Source organism: Gymnodraco acuticeps, unplaced genomic scaffold, assembly GCF_902827175.1.
Source record: "Gymnodraco acuticeps unplaced genomic scaffold, fGymAcu1.1, whole genome shotgun sequence".
NCBI lineage: Eukaryota > Metazoa > Chordata > Actinopteri > Perciformes > Bathydraconidae > Gymnodraco > Gymnodraco acuticeps.
This window is the reverse complement of record NW_022989996.1, coordinates 346,125-370,550: the sequence shown is the minus strand read 5'-3', so window position 1 is coordinate 370,550 and position 24,426 is coordinate 346,125. Positions and strand designations below refer to the sequence as shown.

The following is a 24,426-nucleotide window of genomic DNA, read 5'->3' as shown; positions in this document are numbered from 1 at the left end:
ATATCATGATCAAATGAGCTCCACCAGCAGCAACTACAACAGTAAAAATAATACTAACACATAAGGGTATCGGCAATAAAAAAAACAAATATAAGATGTTATACATAACTTAAAGGTGGCATTTTTCTACTGTACATTGAGTACTTACTAAGTTTAAATGATTGCATTGATAATTTGCTACTTTAAATGAATTACATTTTATATGAATACTTCTACCATTAAAAAAGTTGTAATTCAGAGAGAATCTGGCGGTTTAAGAAAAAATGTGTGAGCACATCACTTCATACGTTTCCATTCATCCATTGATTTAGCCAGAAACAATAGCCAGTGAATAAACCTTTATATTTACAGTCTATGGAATACACCTATGAAAAATGGCCACATTCTCAATCCCATCCCATTCACACACACAGCATCACGCCCATGGATGTGGATCATGTATGGGATGGGATCACGCCCATCACGCCCAACATGGAGCAAGGGCTTCAACTTCCGGATTTCTGTGCAATCAGAATTAGACCAAGAGTCTTTTGCACATTCAGCCAATCAGATCCAAATATGGTGAAGTGCCGGCCAATGAGACTGCTGTATCCTACATGCTAATCCCACCCCCTATTCATTGAGCAGCAGATAGTTCACAAAACTGTGCAGGAATGTTGAAGTTAGCTAGCGTTAACGTTGTTTTATCACTAAAACATATTCAAATAACACAATAATGCACAAGTGTTAGCCAAGTATGAGCCATTAGCAATGCCACCGCTGGGCCTTTGTTGTTACTAATGGAAACGCAAAATTAAAACGTAAGCTAGCCTTGCAGACTGTATACAGTATATGCATTTTCTTCATGTTACGACATTTTTAACAATGGCACTTCTGGGCAATGAACATTTGTGGGGAAAAAAGTAACGGCTAACGTTAGAGGACAGTGGGCTCTGAACAGGTATGTCTCTGCGGATATTTTCGTGTTTGCTGCTGCTTTTCTGTCTGGATATATTCAGACATGAAGTCCTCATCGGGGCTCAGGCAGACTCGGTGCTCAGTGCAGCCCAAACTTTAGTGTGGGGACCCGGGCTCGAGACCGACGTCGTCCTCCCGGCGCGGTTCTTCTTCATTCAGGCGGTGGACGGCTCAGGCACAAAGTGAGTAACGCCAGGCCTGCTAATCGCTTCTGGACGTGTTTCCAAGAGCAACTATTTGTTACATTGTAATGGCTAGCAATGGTGCTTTCATATGCTCCACGCAGCGCCATGTAACATCATACTTTGGAGTTACTATGGTGGCATGATGGGGCAGAAAACTCTTTTGGGAGCTTGTTTTCTTTTGTATGTGTAACAAGTGGTTGTGCTAAGAGCCATTTTGTCTATTTGTATTATTACAAGTGTGTGACAAAAAGTAACATTTATCATTGCTAAACAACACTGCAATAAAAAAAAGATGCAGACCCCAACAATGTTTAGACTTTTCTATGTTTGTTTTTAAAAGAATTACCTTATTTCTTAAAGGGTCTTAAATTACTCGTAAAATATAAATTATCTTGTTGAGCTTGAATGCCCAGATGTTGATGTTTCCCATCCAGGAATAAATGTAGTCAAATATGACAACCCCTACTGTTTGAATATAATTTCTAGGAACATATATGGTCTTATGTTAGGGTTAGTATTGTTCTGTTTGAGAGGTCCTACAGTACACATTGACAAACCATAACCCCCTAAACTGCAGTGTCTCCTGCTTTGAGCAATGTTGACATTTTAAACTTGTCAAAATTGAGAGCAGACAGTCTTCACCTCAGGGAGAAAGAGTCATACAACCTCCAATAACCCCATTTGTAAAAGAGCACCCATGGGCCCAACGAAGGTATCCCACTCTGGGGAGTAACCATACTCAGTGGGCGTCACATTCATGCTTTGGCTCTCAACATTTCTCACACGTTTAGCACTTACATTCATGCCTACAACATAGGACTATATTGTTGTTGGCTTTTGGTACACAACAAAATATAATAGAATATAATAATACAAAATGATATCAGCATGAACAGGCCTTATGTCTTTAATGCACAACTTTTAAAATGTAATTGCAATACAGTCATAAAGTATAAATATATAAAATTGTAATTGCTTTGGCACATAGGAAATCAAACTATGGCTATGAAGTTAAAGTACACACAATATTACCATGATTATAATTGTTATTGCATTTTTTATTTCAGTAGTGGTAAAACAAATCATGTAGGTTAAAGTCAACTTTACTGTGGAAGTCAGGAGAATGTATCTCTCCTCTGAACTACAATTAGGCTAATATTCTGCAATTAAAATGTCAGATGCTGGTCCTTCAGAGTTTAATGTATCACCTGTATCTAGAGACATATGTTGGCAAGTAACCAGGGTATTACAAGTCATCTCTGGCTTATAATTAAATATGTGAGCGCTTTAAATAATAGCTATTGTCCCTGTTCCCTGGGTAACACTAAACCAACTGTCAAATTAGTATCAGAAATAAAGTATTATGCTAAGATTTAGATAACGTAAATATTTTTCAGATGGTCATATTTATACAACTTAGCGTGTAAATGTAGTGTTTTTAGTTTATCACAGCTTTAGTGAGTGTGGTGTTACTCTTGTTTCACTTGGTGTAACAGCATGTTAGTGTTCGTCCAGCTCCATTAACAGGAGCACGCTCTCTTCATGTTTCCTCCTCCACAGTTTAACAACATCACCTGGTGAGAAGACCTTTGAAGTGAAGATCGAGTCTCCAGCGGAGCAGTTCACCAGGATCTGGATCCAGGTCCTGGATCGTCATGATGGCTCCTTCCTGGTCCGCTACAGAATGTATGCCACCTACACGGACCTTCACATCAACGTGCTGCTCAAGAACAAACACGTGGCCCAGTCACCGTTCATTCTCAAAGGTAGAACACAATCAAAGTTCCCACAAGGTGTGTTTTAGGATAAGATTTTTCAGGATCTCTCTTAAAAACTCTCTTTTGTTCCTCTGCAGGCCAAGTCTACCATGAGGGCTGTGACTGTCCCCAGACCAGTGGCTCTGTGTGGGAGGCCCACATGCACTGTCCTCAGTCCTTCCCTCAGATAGAGAGGGACCTGGCCCTCTATGCTGTTGTGGACCCCGATCGTAACGCGGATGAGATCCCCAAGCGATTTGGACAGAGACAAAGCCTCTGCCACTACACTATCAAAGACAACAAGGTGCCTCCACCTATGACACCCGGAACACAGAAGAAATAGGCAATATGATGAACAGTAGGATTAGGATCATTCTTAGCAAACGGACAATATTCTTTTTTTCTTTCAAATACTATCCTTTAGGCCAAATAGTAACTAGGTCCTTGTGATATAGTAAAGTAGGCCAGGAGAGCCTGGAGCAATGTGACACACCTGTAGGAAGAACAGTTTATAAACCAGGTGCGTGTAAGGGTACAATCTTCTCAAAATACCACTGTGGACGTCCACCCAGGTTCCTGTAATAGTGATACTTCTGAAGTCCTGTTGCCAAAATGCAAGCATTACTTGGGAGCATCCAGAAATGTATCATTTGCCAGACATTTAATACCACATGGTAATAGATACATTCTGTTTTGAAACAGGTTGAGTCCAAACAACATTTCGTAATTTTAGGTTCACTATTGACTAAGTTCATCCTTTTTTCCTCTGTGTAATGGAAACGCTAGTCTGAAAGTCCAGCCCAACTTTAGGTCCACTTCTGAGCATCCAGAGCTTTGAGCTTATCACATCGTCGTCATCAGCAGCAAAGTACATTTGCAATCAAGCATACGTGAATTCCTGAACACCCCAGTATTTGTTCATATTGATAAAGCTTTATTATATTTTCTTTAGGTCTACGTTCAAACTTATGGAGAGCATGTGGGTTTCAGAATCTTTATGGATTCCATCCTCCTGTCAATCACCAGAAAGGTACGTTCGTAAAAATGTGTAAACCCCAAAATGTTTTAAGAATTTGAATCTTTAGCTGTTCATTAATACATTTAATTTGTCACTTAGACATTACATTATATGACATTGCTTTTCTGTTCCCAATTCCATATGAAATGTACTTTTTTATTCTGCGGTTATAAGGATATAGGGATATTTAATTACTGCAAGAATGAACAACATCTCCATGAATTTGCAAGCCACAATAGGCCAGTGTTTTGTCTTTTTTTAAATAAATATATATTTTCTAATGCCTTCCATCAATACCAGCATGCTTTAATGTGTTGTATTATCCGTCCAGGTGCAGCTCCCTGATCTGGAGTTCTTTGTTAACCTGGGCGACTGGCCGTTGGAGAAGAGGAAACCCAGTGAGAGGATTCACCCCATCTTCTCCTGGTGTGGCTCCAACAACACCAGAGACATTGTCATGCCAACCTATGACCTGACAGAGTCTGTGCTTGAGACCATGGGAAGGTAAGTCCAAACTACCCAGCTTCGGGGACAGAGCCTTTCTGTGGCAGCTCCCAGGCTCTGGAATTCCCTCCCCCAAGATCTCCACACTCTTTCAGTCCAGCCTCAAACTAATCTCTTCTCCTCTCTGTCTATTCAAAGCCCCCACCCCCCTCATCGTCTTTGTTTGTCCTTCTTTTTTTGTTCTCCACTCACCCAACCCTGCCTTATATTGCAAAGCGACTTTGAGTCCAAGAAAAGCGCTATTTAAATACAATGTATTAATTTTTTTATTATGGACATTTAAGATAAATACCAACGATTTGTAGATAGTAAGCACTATTATTATTGTGCAATTCTACCACTTTTAGACTTCTTCAACTTGAAATACAGACATACTGCACATATTTTGTCACAGTTATTTATAATATTCTTGCAAAACATGTTTCGTTATATTTTGTATAATATTCGTTATGTTATGTAACTACTCACTGCTCGGGGACATGTAGGCTGTTGCATATGAACTGCAGTGTCACCCTGTCACAGACAGACTTAATAATGTGGCTCCACAACAAGCCTGGGTCTGGGTGCTCATTATTTCCTCAGTGTTGCTCATGCATTTTTATGCAGTGCGAGATAGCCAATTGGTGTGCGACAGCAAAAACAAGTTTGCTCGCAAATATTTTATTTATCTAAATATAGCTACCAGACCAGCTTTCCATACAACTCAATCATTAACTTTTTGACCTGCATAAATATTCTCTGCCTCATTATATACAATGTATGAGTCAATCACATAACGACAGATGCTGAGATAACGACATGTGTTCCCTCCAATGTACAGAGTGAGTCTGGACATGCTGTCGGTGCAGGCCAACACGGGGCCCCCCTGGCCGGAGAAGAACTCCACGGCCTTCTGGAGGGGCCGGGACAGTCGGCAGGAGCGCCTGGAGCTGGTCAAACTGTCCAGAGCCCACCCCGACAGCATCAACGCTGCCTTCACCAACTTCTTCTTCTTCAAACACGACGAGAGCCTCTACGGGCCTCTGGTCAAACACGTGTCTTTCTTTGACTTTTTCAAGGTGAGTTCTCCACACAAACACATCTCCTCACTATGGGTTGAAACGTTACCGCGTAAGATGAGAAGATACTAGGGCTGTTATATTAGTGTTGTCTGGCCCAGTAAGAGTAAACACTTAGCACTGCAGGGCCTTGCTGCTTTTAGCTAATTATTTTACAACCATAGGAACGTTTATTTTAGCAAACAAGCTCAGACCAGCAGATTTGACCCAATTTGCTTTGCTTAAAAAAGATCAGAAAAGATTAAAAAAATAGTGTCTGTTAAGAAAAGTGGATACAAAAAGATACTTTTCTCACAAGATTATGAACCAAACCAGCTCTCAATTTCCTTAAAATACTTGACCTACAGTATTTGCATCTCCTATGGGATGTGTATCACATTAGCATTAACTGAATGTGTGTGGTAGTGTGCAAAGACTTACTCCTTATGCAATTAAATAGGATATAAGTGTTTTAACAAACAATACTTCTATTATTATTCTATTCCATGTCCCCCACCAGTATAAGTACCAGATAAACATTGACGGCACTGTGGCAGCGTACCGGCTGCCGTACCTTCTGGCAGGAAACAGTGTGGTTCTGAAGCAGGACTCTGGCTACTACGAGCATTTCTACTACGGGCTGCGGCCCTGGGAGCACTACATCCCAGTCAGGGCGGACATGGGAGACCTGCTGGAGAAGATCCAGTGGGCTCGAGACCACGATGAAGAGGTGAGGAGGATGATAAGGATTATAGGCACAGTATGTCTGGCAGTAAGTCCTGTGACAAGTGTTGCAGTATTTTAGTGGGTTCAATGATACATACATCTATAACAGTTAGTCATAATGGAGTATTTTCTATAGTCGTTGTGATTAAATAAATAACCAAGTATCTATAATTCTTGATGTCTTTCAGGCTAAACAAATTGGACTGGCGGGTCAGCAGTTTGCCCGCACTAATCTAATGGGAAACAGCATATTTTGTTACTACTACCAACTTTACCAGGTAACATGATGCGAAAACATTTTTCCCTGCATATTTGTCATCTTGATGAACTTCTCTGCCTGTCGTCGTCCTCTGTGTAAGTACAATGTTCTTCTTATAGGGCTATGCCAAACTCCAGGTCACAGAGCCCAAGGTTCGTGAAGGCATGGAGCTCGTAGAGCAGCCCAGTGACGACCTGTTCCCCTGTTCCTGCCACAGGACCAGGGTGAGGGACAGTGTGAGTACCACCAGAACAGTCTAAACACACTGACCACAAGTGTCTCAAAGATGTCCAATAAATGTGGCACATGCAGCAATATCTGGAAGATATTGACAGAACTGCAATTATTCTCTCATATTAAATCTGAGTTTCCCCTTGTCGGAACAGTATATAGAGCCTGTTTTTACTTAAATTCATATTCCTCATGAGAGCCAGAACATTACAATATTTACTGGCCATCTAAATGGTCAAACCGGCTAGACAAAGATGTTTTTAAGTGTATCATTATGGTTGTTCTGTTCTGTTAAAGGCCTCTCTCACAGCAGCGATGTTGGCTTGTCATAGTAGGAAAGCACAGATGTTATTCATCACATTGACAAGGATCTGTTTTGTTCAAGTGTTCCACTAAGGCTTAGTGACTAAGCCATACAGTGAGCCAGCAAGCACACAAGCAGAGCCCTGAACATTAAACAGCTAAATGGAATTCAACTATCATGAATTATGTTTAACTGTGCTCTCCCGACTGTGAAAAAATGTCTTCTTTTAAAAAATAATTTGGTTTGCAAGTGTTATGTCAAGTGATGCAGTTAACCTCTATATATTAAGGGTCTCTAGCTACAAGCTCTTTGATATCAATGCCTGTATATTATCAAGAGGGAAATTAAGACACAACTGGACACAAAAAGAGGAAACATGTGCAAAACCACAATAGCTTCAAACAAATGCATTGGTTGGTAAAGGCATTCAATACAAAACACATGTATTGGAAAACTACTGGTATTAATATGTCATCTTTGTTACCACTCATCCTCATGAAGGACAATATGAATGTACAGAGTGTGGCTCCCTCTGGTGTTTACATTCTGTCACTACACCTTGCTAAATGAAATGCAGGGTGAACATAAACTGACAGTAATATGCTTAAAGCCCTGCACATACCCGTGTTTTTAATATGCTGGAAATTATGTGAAGTCACACAATTTTACAAAGTGAATGTGCAAGATTGATTTAGGGAAAGATTGATCCCAACATGAATCTTTGTGTCTGTTTTTCAGGCGAAGGATGAACTATAACTCCGGTAATTGTGGCCAAGCTGAAGAGGACTCCCTTGTTCCAGATACACAGCAACCCTTCAGATCTGAAATACTGCCAAATATTTTCAGAATGTTAATTAATTGTCTGATTGTTATGACGTGAATGAATGTCACATTCTCACCCTTTTTTAATAAATACATTTCTTTTTTTATGTGGAAAGTTATTGGTCTTATTTCTACTATGAAACACTTTATAATTAGCGTAAAGTGTCAACCCTAAAAAAGTGGTAGCGTTAATGCTTTGGTTATAAAGCAGAGCTGTAATGCCCCTCCTAAGCAGTGGATGTCAGTCACGTGTAGTAAGGTTGCACTGTGGATTTCAGTGAAGAAACACCTTGTTATGGACACGTTTAAAGAGGTAAATAGACAACTTTTAGCAATTGCAACTCTAAGTAAGTGCGTAGATACACAGCTAGCCAGCAAACCCTAGCTCTGTAATAACTAATAAGCTGAATTGCTTCGTGGAAGTAAGCGTAAGTGAACTAGTTGGAACGGCAGAGCAAGTCAATGTTTCTCAAACCAAGATTGGATGGGCTCTAACGTCAATGGGTTTGAATAGCGCTGTCATCGACATCGTGGATTTAGCTAACCATAGTCCACATTATGCGCTGGTGCTTTGCAGAGACTTTCAAGTGTGCCCGCTCATGGCTAATTTTGATTACCGCGGTGAAGTACGTTTCAGGTTCGCGCTGCTCCAGCGTCTGCACTGCAGTCAGACCACAGGGTTTCATTTAGTCACCATCAATGACCACAAAACCAATATTATGTTAAATACCTTTAACTTGCCCCTTCTGGTGGAAATAATGCAACAAAAAATGTATGTATATAAATGTGAACTATGGCACAATGTTTTTGATCACTTATGTTGAATTAGTGATCAACATAATTTCAGGGTTTTTTAATCAGCTTCCATGCCATGTTACCCCAAGATTCCAAATCCTTACCATATATAATTAGTACACTTACAAAATGAAAACCCCTTTCACTATTGGATTTTAGTGCTTCTTAAAAAAAAAAGTTTTACGTCTGCATTTTAATAGAAAAGTCTTGATTTTATCAAATGCTTTAATATCATGCGACCCAGTGTCTCTAGATACTTACCAGATATTACTACACTTGTTGAATTTTAAAAGGAAGAGTCCTTAATTTATTTGTAATAGATTCAATATGTGAACCAATGACTCGAAATCCCACTGGACAAGAAGGACACGCCTGTTTGTATTCGATGCTATAGAAATGTAATTGTGTCTTATTTGTTCAGTGTTTGTTGAGTCACCTAAAACTAGCTTCACTGGGTTTTTCTTAATCACCTTCCACAGATGTTTGTACCCAGCTTGATGTGAATGGTTAAAGATGGTGCTCACTTACTTTCAGGAAACAGTGAAGGTGCCATTTGGAACAAAGCACCTGGATGCTGCCTTGTGTTTCCCTTCCTCAGAAACAGATGTTCACACGGCCGTCATTCTCACACATGGGGCTGGTGGTGACATGAACTTCAAACATCTGGTTTCTCTGGCACATGCCTTAGCTTCAGATAGTTTCCTCTGTCTCCGTTTCACATGCAAAGGTTTAAACCTGGGTTATAGAGTAAAGGCTTACCGTGCTGTGCTGGTAAGCCTTTTCATTCATTCAAGAACTAGCTAATTATTTTTATTTGAAAATCAGTTTGATGCTCTACACACAAAACATCTTTTATTTTTTCTAGGACTACCTGAAATCTCAACAGAAGTTTGCCATAAAGCACATTTTTGTCGGAGGTGAGTTTAACAGTAGACTTACTTTACCTCACATGAAATAATAAATACAGGTATGCCAATTTTGTAAATACAGGTATGCCAATTTTGTAAATTCTGTGGTGTGGGCGTTTATTTTGTGCATGCACCTTGTATTACAACATAATTATCCATTTCAGTATTGGTAATTCTTCCCATTAACATTCCCTGGTTAATATAGTGCTTGGCAAAAAAAAAAAAAAAAACTGCAACATGAAAAAGAGCACTCACTAGCAATTATTTATTTTCTCAAATTCTCTATGACCTGTCCACAGGCAGGTCGATGGGATGTCGTGCTGCTGCAGCTTTAGCTAGGCAGCTGAGTGATGAATCTGAGGACGCAGTGCAGGGTGTCATCTGCCTGTCTTTCCCCCTGCACCCTCCGGGACAGAAACACGTTCATCAGCAACGGAGCGAGGATCTCAGAGGCCTTCCTGAACACATGTCTGTGCTGTGTGTGTCCGGCACTGAGGACAACATGTGTGACAGGGTGAGGCAGTTGGGCAGGCTCTTAAGTTTGACATTTCATACATACAGTTGTAAGATTTTCATTTTGTGTTTACATATGTATATGTGTGTTACTTATTAGTTCTTTTTTTAGCTTTTTATTTGTACGTTTTTTATGCTACCAGTTTGCCAATTTCAGATAAACATTTCCTTCTTATACTCTATCCTGTTTTGTTGCAATTGTTCAGTCAAATGTTCTACTATTTATAATATGGACTATATCCTACGATTTTTCATTGGATGTTTTTGTAGTATTCCTTTGTCCCAGCCTGTGAAACAATTTGTGTTTGTTTTTCTGATTTTGCTTTCTGCCTTTACCCAGGTCCTTTTTGAAGGCATGGTTAAAGAAATGAAAGCTCAAGTGGAGGTTTGCTGGCTGAAAGGAGGCAGCCATGGACTGACAGTGAAGGGAAGGCCGGAGGAGTCTGTGTTAGAGGAAGTGAATTTACAAGTCATCTCCTGGATGAATAAGCAGGCAGCGTAATTACTTTCAGTTATCAGATATTTCTGTGGTTTGTCATTTATTTGTATACTAGTTTAATAAAGAATATATATTTTTACACGATGTTGTCAATCTTTTTTTAAAGCATAATGAAATACCCGTCCCCTTCTGTGTTATGTAGCTTTTTATGCATGTAAACGGTCTGCAAAGTCACAAACCCTCAAAGTACACCCTGTAGCCAGTAAAACTACGATCGGAGTTTGACGTAACGGCTACACGGATTGGTCCACACCATAGACCAGTGGTTCTCAACTGGTCAGGCCTCGGGACCCAAGCCCCCAGGAAGTGCGCCGGAGTCTGATGAGAATATTCGTGCTGGTCAAACGGCGGTACTACACTTCCTTTAGGTTGCTGGACCCGGAAACACTTTTTCCCATTGACTTACATTGGGAAAGAGTGGTCTGTAACTCGTTGGATAATTTTTTTTAAACTAAATAAACTACCCAGTATGAACGTTTATATAGCCCTTATTAAAAACATTCGTTCCTCAAGTTGTACAAATGTGCTAATAAGGTTATTCTGAGAGTTATTTCCCTCTGCATTATGAACGCACATCTAACCCACGGGACCGCGCTGCCCGGCACGTTCATGTTACGTGTTCAGCACTACATGAGTTTCTCTTTACCCATGGATGCACAATAACAACGGACCATATCGCCTTACTGCCAGCCCACGGAGCTGTAATAATGGATATATTGCACATGTTTGCTGTAATTCATCATTTGTAAAATATTATACTACATGGGCTGTATGATGTAAATCTTGTACCGTAAATGTTGTATTAAATAAAGTTAATATTACCGACGTAGATTAACGTTCCTGTAGCTTCTTATTGCACTTGCAATTGTTTTAGTTACTTGTGGGCTACTTAACATGAATAATTACAGTTACTATCCTTCTACTCCATCACATTTCAAAAAGAAATAGGCTATTGATATTTTAACTCCACCACAGTAATCCATCATCAGCTTTACTTTTTAGATAAAGTTTTAACTCACAATTGATCATAACAGACTTGAACATATATATTTTTATATATTACCAAGTGGTTTCATGTACAACCCACACAAGTATCATGCTAAATGAAGCTCTGTTGCTTGGATATCACTAGATCCTGATGTCAGCGTAATATAAAAGTACATAACGATTGATGTGTAATTTAGCATAATTTACTAGCTAGCCGTAGCCGCTAGCTACTAACTGCCGCCTCGTTAATATAAATCCAGTACCATTGATTGATTGATTGAAAAGTTTATTAACAGCTTGTATATTGGGTACAGTACAGTACAGCTCAAAACATACACTTGTTAAGGGGATGCAGACCAGAGAAATACTTTCGTCTTGTTTACATCAGGGTCCCCCATTTCCAATTCATCATATCATTTAAGACATATAAGACATATTTGACATACAGATTAACAGCTTATTTACAATTTACATACAGGTGGGTTTTTACATACAGATTGCTTATTTACAATTTTCATTTTAGATTTTGTTCTAATACATCCTAACCAGACATTTAAGACATACCAAGTCTACAGATATACAGTTAGTAACAGAGTCTAAAATGCGAGTATATACATAGATGGGGGGGGGGGGGGAAGCTGTACATTGTACGACAGGTTGAGATTTGTACCATTACCGGGGCCAGTTTTGCAATGCTCTCCCCCGAAGGTGCTCTTTAAGAGAGGTTTTGAAGGTAAGTATAGTTTTACTTTCCTTTACAGTTGTGGGAAGAGCGTTCCACCTTGATGTGGCATAATTGCGAAACGTGTATTCCCCCTTTTTTGTGCCAAATCTGGGTTTCACATGATTTGTGGAGCTCCCTCTGGTGTTATGATCATGGTATTTGTTAAGGGAAATGTTTACATAATGTCCTCAGTTATTGTATGTATAAAGAGATTGTGTCTATTCTGTACTATAGGGATGTAATACTGTTATTGTACCACTGTGAGGCACTGTAGTATTACGTGCTACGTAATGACCAGTCTTGCGTCATGTAAATGAGGGTGTGTTCACCTGATGCACGTGTACACTGTCTATGTTTGTTCTCTTCTAAGTTAGTTCGGCTGAGCGAAGGAATCACCTGTGAAGCAGAGGAATAAGTCATGCTCAAGGGCTAAACAGTTCATCGTCTCCGTCTCCAATATTTCTCTCCGAGTGCAGCGTAAGAAGAAGCTGCCATCCTAAACCTCAACAGTATTCCTTGACCTTTGGGAAGAATTTTGACATACATGGGTACCATAGAGGTGTAGTGGATCTTGTAGACCAGGCCCATTGCAAGTAGCTGTACTCTGTCGTCTACTCTAAGCCATCCTAGGTTGTCAAAGTGGGCAGAGGTGAGGTGGGTTCTAGATGAAAGGTCAAGCAGTAGTCTGACCAGTTTATTTTGCGATGTTTGAAGTTGTATTTTTAGCGCCTTGGAGGTGCTATGGTACCATGACGTGCAAGCATAGTCATAGTACCCTTGAATGAGTGCTCCTGCCAGAGTTTTCAGGGTGTTTTTGTTTACCAGAGAGGAGATCCGGTATAGGAATCTAGTTCTTTGATTGACTTTTTTTATTACATTGGATGCCATTTTGTCACAGGAGAGGTTTGCCTCAAGAATAGATCCTAGGTATGTAATTTCCTTCTTACTTGTGACAATAATGTCACCCACTGCAACTGAGAAGTCGTCGGATTTGCTGAGATTATGTTTCGAACCGAAGAGAATGGACTCTGTTTTACCCAGGTGTAATGATCATTTATTATCGGCGAGCCAGGTGCAGATTCTGCCGAGCTCGGAGCTGAGGGTTTTTTCAACCTGCAATCTGCTCCTGTCAGAGACCAGCAGGGCTGAGTCGTCCGCGAACAGGAACAAGTTGCAGTCACATGCTGATGACATGTCGTTTGCATAAATTAGGAACAGTAACGGACCTAATATGCTTCCTTGTGGAACACCACAGCTCACTGGGAGGGGGGGGACAGAGTACCGTTTACCTCCACCATCTGTTCTCTCCCCTCCAGGTAGGATTGCATCCAGCTCACCGATAGTTTATCAAAACCTTGCCATGCTGTCATGAACGCGCACGTGTACGCAAATTCACGTGCTTAATGTGAACAAGTCTTTTGGGGCGGCGTGGTTAAAGTTGCGCATGCTCTATGAGTGCACATACGGGTACTTCTCAGGCCTGCCGGGTAATCTGTGACGTTTCGCTCTCTCAAAAGTTGGGCCATTTTGTCATCATGCGCCATTGAGCAACTAGGCTTGTTTGAGACGCGTTGCGGCTCGCCTCGAAAGTAGACGAGAATAGCCGATCGCAGCCGGAGGAGGTCTCAAAAAGCTCGCCTGAAGTCGGACAGCTCGGAGTCGGCGTCGTCTTCTTCTCTCGGTTTTTTGGCGGATTGCAAACAACTTTAAGGTGCATACCGCCACCTCCGGAGTCGGCTTGACTCGGTTTGCATTTATAAAGAATGCACACATGTGTTTAATCGTTAATGTCAGATATGTACTAAGTAAATACATTTGTTCCTGCTCCAGATTAGATTCAACTTTATTGTTATTGCACATATTACAGGTACTGAGACAACGAAATGCAGTTTAGCTTCTAACCAGGTGCAACAAGCAGTAAAGTGAAAAGCAATGTACACAATCTACAGAATAAAATATAGAATGAATTGAATGATGAATAAACAGTGAGGGGTATGAATACACTAGATATACACAGCAGCCTGAGAGCAGTATGAACAGTGTGTATGAATATGCTAAGATATATAAAGTATTAAAACGGTAAGCAGTGCAAGTATAGTATAAAATATATGGATATTAATTAATGATGATAAATATTGTGGAACAATGATGAAAAATGTGAATGGAAGTGGCGACGTAAAACTGACACAAAACAACAACATTTTGCCCAGCCAATTGGAGAGTTTCATCAGCAGCACGTGGAAAAAACCACCAATGAGCGTTCAGCTCGAGATACCAGCGAGTCGTTTCCCATCAAGCATAGCTTCCGCAGCCCGTGGAGAGGAACTGCGCCGCCTCGCCGCGCCTCGCTCTCAAGGCTGCGGGCGTCTTTGTCCCGCGAGATTTCAACGTCTCATGTAGGCGAGCCTCCAGAGCAAGTCGGACAAAATGACTAACCATCATGCAACGCACGAGCAAGACGTTGATCGAAATTGCGCAGGTCTGCGCAGGTCTCGCTTGTCTCAAACAAGCCTACTCTCTTTGGAATGAATGAGGCCCCGCCTCCCACGCTGTATCCAGTTCTTATTACGGCCCGTACACACAGCAGCTTTTGGCGATTTGTCCACCGCTTCCAGCGCGTCTCCGCCCATTGACTTTGAATGGGGATGACGTCACTTTCCCTCGCTTGTCGCCGAACTGCATTGTGGGGGGGCGAGGCGAAGATTTCCAGGATTTCCAGGATGTTCAAGATTCCAAAGTTGAACAATGTTCAACTTTTGAGGCTCAGCTGGAAGCGACAGCCAATCAGATCCGTTTATGCAAATCTTACAGTTCAAGCGCTAGCCAATCAAACCGCTTGCAAGCTGGGAGAACCAGACCCGCAGTTCATTTCTATATTCCACAAAAATGGAGGAGAACTTAGTTATTGCGGTAGCAAATCACCCGGTTCTTTATGACCAGTCCCTATTTACTTACCGGGATACAAACCGGAGGAACCAGGCATGGAGGGAGGTGGCAGAGGCAGTGGGTGAAACTGGTAGGTTTTCGCTTGTTTGGGGATTTTATATCCAGTTTACTTACTTGCTAGTTTACTTCGTTGCTAGCAAGCATAGACAGTATCATTAGCCAGCATGGAATGTAGCATAAAATAGCACCATAAACATTAATCTCATAAATGTTCAAAATGTTAAAAAAATAAATGTTCATCATAGCCCTTCCTATTTGACAATAGTGTAGAAGAACCGGGTTTTTTTGCTTTGTATGTCGGGGGCGGGATATTCATGTGATATTCATGTGATTGGTTGTTGGTCGCGAAATCCCCAAGCTGTCAGACACGCCCAGCTCCAGGATTTTCAAGATTTGGTCAAAGCTGCTGTGTGGACACACCGTTACGGCCCGTCCACACAGCAGCTTTGAACAAATCTTGAAAATCTTGGAGCTGGGCGTGTCTGACAGCTTGGGGATTTTTTGCGAGCAACATGACCAACAACCAATCACATGAATCTCCCGCCCCGACATACAAAGCAAAAAAAAACGGGGATTTTATGCGAGCAATATATATATATATAAACTCCCCAAACAGGCGAAAACCTACCAGTTTTCACCCACTGTCTCTGGCACCTCCCTCCATGCCTGGCTCCTCCGGTTTGTATCCCAGTAAATAGTTCTGGTCGGAAAGAACCGGGTGATTTGCTACCGTAATTTCTCGTTTGGAATATGAGGAAATGAACTGCGGTCTGGCTCTCCCTGCTTACACGCGGTTTGATTGTGAACCGGGATTTTTTGCTTTGTATGTCGGGGGGCGGGATATTCATGTGATATTCATGTGATTGGTTGTTGGTCGTGAAATTCCCAAGCTGTCAGACACGCCCAGCTCCAGGATTTTCAAGATTTGGTCAAAGCTGCTGTGTGGACACACCGTTACGGCCCGTCCACACATTCAGCAGTAGATTGTGTACATTACTTTTCACTTTACTGCTTGTTGCGCACCTGGTTAGAAGCTAAACTGCATTTCGTTGTCTCAGTACCTGTAATATGTGCAATAACAATAAAGTTGAATCTAATCTTGAGCAGGAACAAATGTATTTACTTAGTACATATCTGACATTAACGATTAAACACATGTGTGCATTCTTTATAAATGCAAACCGAGTCAAGCCGACTCTGGAGGCGGCAGTATGCACCTTCAAGCTGTTTGCAATCCGCCAAAAAACCGAGAGAAGAAGAAGACGAAGCCGACTCCGAGCTGTCCGACTTCAGGCAAGCTTTTTGAGACCTCCCCCGGCTGCGATCGGCTATTCTCGTCTACTTTCGAGGCGAGCCGCAACGCGTCTCAAACAAGCCTAGTGAATACACATGCTATATACAGAGATGCTGTATGAGAAACCAATGTGATTTTGGAACATTGAACAATGTAAATCTATTCTAGTAGACCTCAACAATGGAATTATGATCAGTAGAAATGGCCATGTCATGGGACCTTTACGGCAGCATAAAGTTACATAACAGTCGTTACTCTACTCCTGATAGCATGATACATTTAATATCGTAGTAGGCTAGGTAAAAAGGTAACTGTAAATATTTATTTTTTAGACCACTGAACTAGCTTAACATAAAATAAAAATAAAAACTATCCTTGGCATCCAATCAATTTGATAATTGGTTACCATCATCGTGGATAAAAAAAATTCCAGAATCATAATGTTTATTGACTTAGTGACATTCATACATTCACAAATTAGATTTTATTCTTAAAGATCAAATGCAAAGCTTTTTGTATAATTGCCAGTACAATCGAAATCATATAGCTACAACACTATCTAAGATATTGCAGTATTAAAATCGGAGATAATATGAGTCTGGCAATGCGCAATATTAATTTTGTTCACACCAAGTCCGACGATTTATTTTCTCCGCCGCTCCTCCGCAAGATGGCGGCGCGTGACGTCAGATGTGCCAAACATATTTCCACCTGGCTTATCAATCACAGCGGCTTCCGCCGATAGTACAACTAGTTTCGTCTATCATGTCTGATTCTGAGTAGACTATAGACTAAAAGCTTTAGGAATCCAAACTATAACATATAATAAGTACCCTGTATCAAAATTGATGCAAAACAAGTGAAATTTGACCTTTTTAGAGAGGTTTAGACAAATAAAGTCCAGGCGCTCTGAGTGAGCCTCTGAATTAGCCCCGAGCGAAAAATGCTCGCAGCGGCTCACAGCGGCTTCCGCCGATAGTACAACTTAGTTTCGTCTATCATGTCTGATTCTGAGTCGGAGGCCACCCAATATCTGGAGTATGTTGTCGACATCCAACCATATCTATACGAGCCTCTGATGTCGAAGAGGAAATACAAGGAAACGTCACCTGATATCACCGATGAAAGTGCTGATGGCGATGATTCAAGTTCGCCATCTGAGGAAGAGGCCGAGGGTGCTGAGAATTGGTGTAGATGTGGAAACTGCCAGACCATGCATACAAGCCGAGAAAACAAGTGCTGCCACAACTATAGGAAAGTGAAGGAAGAGATGGGAGAAGAAGTCTGCATCACCGACTGTAGGACGTTCGACATTTTCCGTTATGAGTGGAGGAGCGATGAATGAGCTGCAGATAAACTACAATGCTAACAGTGAATTAGCCCCGAGCGAAAAATGCTAACCTATCACTCCTATCGCCCTTATTACTTATCCTAGCTCCACATCCAACACATTGTTTATGATCGTAAAGACACAGAATCTAACGGTGCCCACCTCTATAAGCAATACAACTGCAATTCCGTTATCTGCGTTATCTGCTGTGCTCCGTGCGCTTTGAAATCCAATCAAAAGTTGTTTACCTCAATTCTTTGGCGTTTCTGCATCGCCCGGCTCTTTCGTTCTTTCAGTGGTTTCTTGTGCTGAAATATGGAGGGGACGGCTCCGGGTTTCAGCCTCCGACGTGCTATTAATGCTTCTCCACCAACAGACTTCATGATAGCAGGATCAACGTCGTATGCATCACACGCGAAGTGGTCAGAACACAACTTGCTCCATTTTGTCGGTTGCCATCCAACACGATTCACTAAAAAAATCCATTTTTTGCGGATGATTTGGTCTTTGGGAAATGCATGTAAAACTCTCCCAGATCCCGCACCGTTCGTACAACAACAAGCTCAACAATAACCCATGTTAATTCAGTTTTCTTTTCGAAAAACATGTGACCGAGACTGCCGAGTCGGGATATTTGGTCCAGAGACTGTTTGGCCACTATTACGTCACGCGCGCGGAGGCTGCTGGGAATTACATGTCAGAAATTCAGACGGCTTTGGGTCGAGTTTTGGATCAATAAAAAGCTTTTTTTTGGGTGTATTATCTCGATTTAAATAAAATAAAAAATACAGGCAGTCTTAAAAACAACATTTCTATAAAAATGTAGCATATTTGGAAGCTTTGGATTTGATCTTTAAACCATAGGCTTTAAACTGAACTTCAATGTGTGCTCTGCGCCTTTAACTCTGACGTTAACATTTAGTCGAATGTGATTGGTTGGTCGACTTCCGCATTTTTTCTCCAGTGAAGCATGGCTGGAGAACCGTGGAACAGGGTCAACATTGCCTTTCCCGGTGCTGTTTCTTGTGTTCGTGTTCATTTCAACTCAACCACAGGTACAATGTACTGTTCGGATTCTCATTAGCTAAATATGTAGACTTTGTAACGTGATGTCTGAAGGAAAAACTGAGCTTAAAACACTAAATGTGTTGCATTTGCAACCCACGTGTGAGGAAATATATCCACCCCTGAGCGATGTTGATGTTGTTGTTTGTGATGATGGCTAATAATCGGTGATGTGTTGTTGCTGTCATGCAGATGCATGTGTTAAATCGCTGTTGGTGAAAAATGCGAAGGTGCTTCAGCTTCTTCGCAGTGAGATTCTTCAGACGGAGGTACGAGTTCTCTACGAGCTGCTGTACATCCTAAATAACAGCTACAGAGGCAACAAGACGTTCAAAGGCTTAAAGCAGGTGAGGACTGTAGATTAAAAGCCACACCTGGCCGCTACAGGATGCGTGCTGCATGATCCGTTTTGATTTGGAGATGGAGACATGTCAGTCATTCAGGATTCACTGTGTGTTAAACAGAAAAGTCAGAGAGGTCAAACTAACAAATCCAAATAACTAACAACATGTTTCATCTGTTGTCCTATCCCTCACAGGTTGAACAATGCATAAACAGGCTGAAGAACATGAAGCTTGATGTTGCTCTTCAGGAGCTGACAGAGCTGTGTCCCAACAGAATTCAGAGGTAGATGGAAAGCTTTATCGGTTTAGTGTCCTGTGCTGTCTTTGCCTATTGTTTACAGCACAGCATCAAACACAGCTGTTTAAATTACATGCTTTAAATGAGAAAGCCAGCATGAATAAAAAGTAAACAATAAGCATACTGGAGCCTGATATTGCTCCAAATAGACGATGCAGACCAATAATATCTAAATGCTCATAGCACAACAGTGTTGCATTTAGTTGAATGTGGGAGGCTGTAATTATGTATTTTTCCCCTGCAATAACATGTGTGTTTCAGAGGGCTGAGTATCACGGCTGGTGTGTGTGAGCTCCCCAGTCAGCCCATGCTGGAGTGGCTCTGTCTCAAAGTGCTGGGAGCCGCAAAGCTGATGAGCTGCACGTTGAATCGCTGCAGTAGAACTTTCTCGTATCCTTTCCAGAGGAAGAGTCATCTAGACTCAAATGGTATAGATAGCCACACAAACGCATAACTGGAAAATGCATGTGGGAGCTGACATAGGTATGAACAATAACAACGTACGATACTAAATCAAACCCATACGGCATGACAAATATTCAGACATGTCCGGCTTTCTTTTAGTCACACACAGATGTATCATTTTAAGTTATGTAGTTTGTGTTGTTTCTTTTGTTTTTGTACACTGATGGGGAATTTCATCAAAATGGTCTATTTTGCAATTGAATCTCTTCGTAAATCTCAGCTTTCTTGATGTCACATAATTGCTTTGTCCTTAAGAGATGTGTGCTTCAGACTAACAAAGCAGCAGATGAAATGGGAGGAGTTCATCATCTTGAATATGGTGATCACCAGCCTGCTCAGTCGCCTCTGGTGAGTGCTCTTCCTCATTGCCACAAGGCAGCGTTGCATGTTGGCGCCTCCAAATGGCTGAAATAGTGAAATGAGTGTTTGTTTAGAAACCGCTACAGCTGATCTATATCTCCCTGCCTTATGCTTCACCAGGGTGATCTCCAGAGGGATCCTGGTCAGCCTGTCCTCTCTGTACCAGCAGCTCCTGGAGCTCCTCAGACCTGTAGCCGACGCCCAGCCCATGCCCTTCCTCACAGACTTCCCCCTGCCAGCAGATATGCTTCAGTTCCTGGGTCCTTCTGATGCCTTATTACTGACCAAACTAGCAAAGGCCAAAGTAATCAAGAAGAAGAAGAAGGAGCAGCAGCAGCAGAAAGACAAGAATCAGGGAGCGGCGAGAAAGGTCAAAGAAGATGTGGGTGTTACTGTTGAAAGAGGTGTGTAACTCTTTAATAGTTCTGTAAACGGTATGACACATTCAATGCAGAACAGGAAAGTGGCCCTAACGGACACACTCACTCTCGTTTGGGGGTTACAGTTCTAAAAACGGCAAATGGTGACTCATCAGTAGGTCTTTTGTATCAGTGAGTAGTTCTCCCAGCTACTGATAATTTACCAAATCATCTTCATTGTAGCCATATGTGATTTACACCTGATGGTTTGAGTAAAAAGCCTTGTTTCAAATAAAGCTGCAGCAAAACGTTTTTTATTGTTAAGTCGATCGACAGGAAAATAACTACTTTGAGAATTGATTAATCGTTAGGTAGTTTTTTCATCAACAAAAAGTTTTCAGCCTTTTAAAATATGGATTTTTTTCTCTTTTTATATCTTATATAACTGAATAGCTTTGGATTTGGACTCACACACAAGACATCCCCTGAGACTGATAAACTGTGATAAATATTTTCTCAATTGTTCCGATATTTAATCCATCAATAGAATAATTGTCAGATCATTCGATAATGGAAATAACTGTTAGTTGTAACCTTCTTCTGAACCCATTTTCTCACCTTCTATTTTTTAAGAGAATAATAATCATTTATTTTCTTTTTTTCAGCAATATGTCTGGATGCGGGCATGAAGCCTTTTCTCAAGGTTTTCAGGGACTTCACAGAGGTATGTATCCAAAATCGGATTCATTATTGTTTCATTCTTTTATCATTTACAGAATATTTCCATTGTTCAGTGCTGCAATCTCCTCCAATCTAATTACTTTTAAATGTTTGTTACCCAAGGGCAAATCCTTCGAACAGAAAACGCACAAGGCTGACCGTAAACTAAAGTTCAAGAAACAAATGGGAGAGGCTGCTTCTTTCACAGACATGGCGTCCCATCTCGAAGAAATGACCCCATGGTGTGAATCCCAGAAGATGGAAAAGGAAAAGCGCTTTTTAAACTTCCTGCATTTAAAGTGCCAGAGGATGAAATGCCTAGAGGCAGCCGGTTACAGGTAAGAGCCACACTGCAGAATACACACTCAGCCTCTACTTTATGAGAATCCGTACAGGCTAATGCTATTCAATACAAAAATCTTGCCATATATTCTACCTTTACCAAGTTTATAATGCAATTGTGTTAATTAAAGGGGACCTATCATGTAAAATGCACTTTGTGATGTCTTTTATACATAAATATGTGTCCCCGGTGTGTCGAAGAACTCACGCAGCGTCAAAAAATAAAACCCTCTCTCTTTTCCTCCGTACCCAAATCTTTTAAAAAACGGGTGTACAACGAGCGGATACAGATTTGCTGCCGATCTGACGTCAAATCGGCAGCGGACCCACAGAAAGTTGCCATCAGAAACAATGCCTGACGTGTTTTGGACGTAATCTCGTCTTTGTTTACATTAGCAAGCCTCGCTAACACTCAGTAACCTGTACTGGAGAGCACATGTGTTTAAAAAGCAGGAAATAAAAAAAGAACTCACCTTGTGATAAACCCGCAAGAGAAAATGCATTTGAGCTCCATACTGTTTCAGAAATAATCCTTGACGTGGTTTAAACAGGATGGCGTTTTATCACAGCAGAATTTAACTTTATCTCCGGTAGAATTCTGATCAGACATTAGCTCCGCCTCCTCTTTTTAAATTTTTCAAGCTAAGGACCCAAGATCTGCGTTTCTCTAATACCTCATTCACACCAACGCAACTCCGGTTCAAGCTCCGTGCTAGAGCTTTTCAGGTTCAGAACCGGTTCTTCGGGTTTAGCTCCGGCTCTTTTCACACTGCCCAGAGTGCGATTGGTGCTACGTCATTGCGTCATCGTTTGCGTCATGACGTAACCGTTTGCGTGCCTGCTTCATAAAGCCAAACCGCACGGAAACCCCTCATAGCTCACACCGACAACAACAACAATGGCCGATTGTGCTCCAGCTTCCTCTGTACCTCTTCGGAAGACCAGATTCCCAGTAGGTAGCTGGTCTCTTCAGTGGACCACTGCTGCTTGTTAAGTTTATCCATCGTTGTGTACAAACTGGATAAAACGCCGGCTTTTTGTTGTTGTTCAGGAGTTGATCCCGCCCCTGCCCCCGCCTCGACGTAAGTGTGACGTATGCGGCGCTTTTGCTCTGGCCGGACAATTTTATGGTGCTCGAAATGAACCAGATTCCGGAGCTAAGAGGCTGCTCCGCTGCGGTGTGAACAGGAAAACCCGGTGCTTTTCAAGCTCCAGCTCCGAACCGGCCCTGAAACACTGTTGGTGTGAATGAGGTATAACAGGGCTGCAAAAGAGGGGTATGAGCAGTATGAGGCATGGCTACAATGGGTGAACTGTTTGGTATTTTAACCAAAAACCTTCACAGACATGTTTTGTATAGGTATGGCCCTACAATATATTTTTCCAATATAGCATAATAGGTCCACTTTAAATGATGTCACTTAATAAAGTGGCCACTATGTGTGGAGTTGAGGAAAAACAAGATACTTTAGTATTGTGTGACACCGATTCTCCTGATACTAAATGTGCATTGTTCTATCATTTCTCCTCATCTCCAGCGTCCAGAAGAGGTTACACACCTTCAGACAGGAAGCTTGCTGGGCTTTATGTCCACAAGGCTCAGTGCCTAAAAGCTGTCGATCCTACGCTGCAACGCGTAGACACAACCGCCTGAGAACCCATTTCCAGTCCCTCAGGAGTCGAATCAAGTCTTCAACTTTGAGAACTGGTGTGAAGAAGACACAGCTGAAGAGACAAAGGAAGAGGAAGAGGACTGAGTCAGGACCGTCAGTGAACGACCGAAAAAACCGGACTATGGGCAATTTGTCCCCGGCATTACAGACCAGCGCCTGTGACGATGACATCGATGATATATTTGCCTCTGTAGGTTTTTGACACTTTGGAAACAGACACATCCAAGAACACAAAAGACTATCGAGCTGAGCTTAGTATACACATGCTTCTGTTTTTAGAAGAAAGATGATTTCATGTGTAATGAAGGCGGATGCCTTTATGAAAGGTGCTACACAGCAGCAGTTACTTTTAAAAGGAACTAAAATGTATGAAGTTGTATTTCTTTTGTTGGTTTTCAAGCCTTAATGGATAGAACAGTAGAGGCAAACAGGAAACCGAGGAGACAGATAGGAAAAAGGTAATTATTTTAGACTGAGGTGTTTTTATGGCTGAAACCTTCCCTTCAGTTTTAAATCAGATTTTGAGCCATATTACCATTTTACATGAGAAAAATCTGTACTTCAGTGCAGGACAATTATGAAAAGGAAATGTTATGCTCCTGGTAAAATGCTCCAAGTCTCGCATTGGTTGCCTTTGGCAAAGGTACTACTTATTTCAAATGAGAACAAAAATATTCATAGAGCAACTTTTTCACAATACATAGGCTGTCCGGACAAGATATTCATTACTGTTCTGTTGTCACGTTTATACATTAAAAACACTGTCAACTATAACTCAAGTATTGCATACAGTACTCTAATCAAACTGTTCCCAACACTTTTCAGGAACGAAATGTCCAACCTGAATAGTTCATTGATGGTTCAGTTGACTGAGGATTTGCTTAAAGAAAAAATAGATGAGCTTAGATTGTTCCTGCACACTGAAGCCATATTTTTAAGGCACTAAAACCCAAGTGTGGCTTATACATTCACTGCTCTGATGGTTACAGCACACTCGCTGTAAC

The 24,426-nt window shown here is 41.4% G+C and overlaps 3 protein-coding genes across 4 annotated transcripts; all 3 read left to right on the top strand.

Moving 5' to 3' along the window:
* The first annotated feature begins 631 nt into the window (after positions 1-631).
* poglut2 (protein O-glucosyltransferase 2) lies at positions 632-7,915 on the top strand. Its single transcript, XM_034212879.1, has 10 exons — positions 632-1,139; positions 2,703-2,908; positions 2,998-3,203; positions 3,852-3,929; positions 4,249-4,421; positions 5,242-5,479; positions 5,979-6,188; positions 6,373-6,462; positions 6,563-6,679; positions 7,717-7,915. The coding sequence occupies exons 1-10, from the start codon at positions 943-945 to the stop codon at positions 7,732-7,734; spliced, it is 1,533 nt and encodes a 510-aa protein (XP_034068770.1). The 5' UTR covers positions 632-942; the 3' UTR covers positions 7,735-7,915.
* A 135-nt stretch (positions 7,916-8,050) lies between these two features.
* tex30 (testis expressed 30) lies at positions 8,051-10,594 on the top strand. 2 transcript variants are annotated; one of them, XM_034212893.1, is made up of 5 exons: positions 8,051-8,113; positions 9,130-9,366; positions 9,461-9,512; positions 9,803-10,017; positions 10,357-10,594. In XM_034212893.1, exons 1-5 carry the CDS (start codon positions 8,096-8,098, stop codon positions 10,516-10,518), a joined length of 684 nt encoding a protein of 227 aa, XP_034068784.1. In that variant the 5' UTR covers positions 8,051-8,095; the 3' UTR covers positions 10,519-10,594. The 2 variants fall into 2 exon arrangements, with proteins under 2 accessions (XP_034068784.1, XP_034068783.1); XM_034212892.1 differs by lacking the exon at positions 8,051-8,113 and having other exon boundaries at positions 8,133-9,366.
* An 8,141-nt stretch (positions 10,595-18,735) lies between these two features.
* On the top strand, positions 18,736-24,201 carry nepro (nucleolus and neural progenitor protein). Its single transcript, XM_034212880.1, has 9 exons — positions 18,736-18,851; positions 19,054-19,208; positions 19,400-19,488; positions 19,765-19,893; positions 20,239-20,316; positions 20,449-20,732; positions 21,353-21,411; positions 21,531-21,745; positions 23,288-24,201. The coding sequence occupies exons 1-9, from the start codon at positions 18,767-18,769 to the stop codon at positions 23,622-23,624; spliced, it is 1,431 nt and encodes a 476-aa protein (XP_034068771.1). The 5' UTR covers positions 18,736-18,766; the 3' UTR covers positions 23,625-24,201.
* Positions 24,202-24,426: the final 225 nt, after the last annotated feature.

What these genes read in the sequence shown, in the direction of transcription:
- poglut2 (XM_034212879.1), top strand. Translation starts at nt 943, where the DNA reads ATGTCTCTGCGGATATTTTCGTGTTTGCTGCTGCTTTTCTGTCTGGAT. An exon ending in CTTTCTTTGACTTTTTCAAG is followed by an intron (nt 5,480 to 5,978) that starts GTGAGTTCTCCA and finishes GTCCCCCACCAG; the next exon opens with TATAAGTACCAGATAAACAT. An exon ending in CTCGAGACCACGATGAAGAG is followed by an intron (nt 6,189 to 6,372) that starts GTGAGGAGGATG and finishes GATGTCTTTCAG; the next exon opens with GCTAAACAAATTGGACTGGC.
- tex30 (XM_034212892.1), top strand. Translation starts at nt 9,109, where the DNA reads ATGGTGCTCACTTACTTTCAGGAAACAGTGAAGGTGCCATTTGGAACA. An exon ending in AAAGCACATTTTTGTCGGAG is followed by an intron (nt 9,513 to 9,802) that starts GTGAGTTTAACA and finishes ACCTGTCCACAG; the next exon opens with GCAGGTCGATGGGATGTCGT. An exon ending in AGGACAACATGTGTGACAGG is followed by an intron (nt 10,018 to 10,356) that starts GTGAGGCAGTTG and finishes GCCTTTACCCAG; the next exon opens with GTCCTTTTTGAAGGCATGGT.
- nepro (XM_034212880.1), top strand. Translation starts at nt 18,767, where the DNA reads ATGGCTGGAGAACCGTGGAACAGGGTCAACATTGCCTTTCCCGGTGCT. An exon ending in CGTTCAAAGGCTTAAAGCAG is followed by an intron (nt 19,209 to 19,399) that starts GTGAGGACTGTA and finishes TATCCCTCACAG; the next exon opens with GTTGAACAATGCATAAACAG. An exon ending in CGCTGCAGTAGAACTTTCTC is followed by an intron (nt 19,894 to 20,238) that starts GTATCCTTTCCA and finishes TGTGTGCTTCAG; the next exon opens with ACTAACAAAGCAGCAGATGA.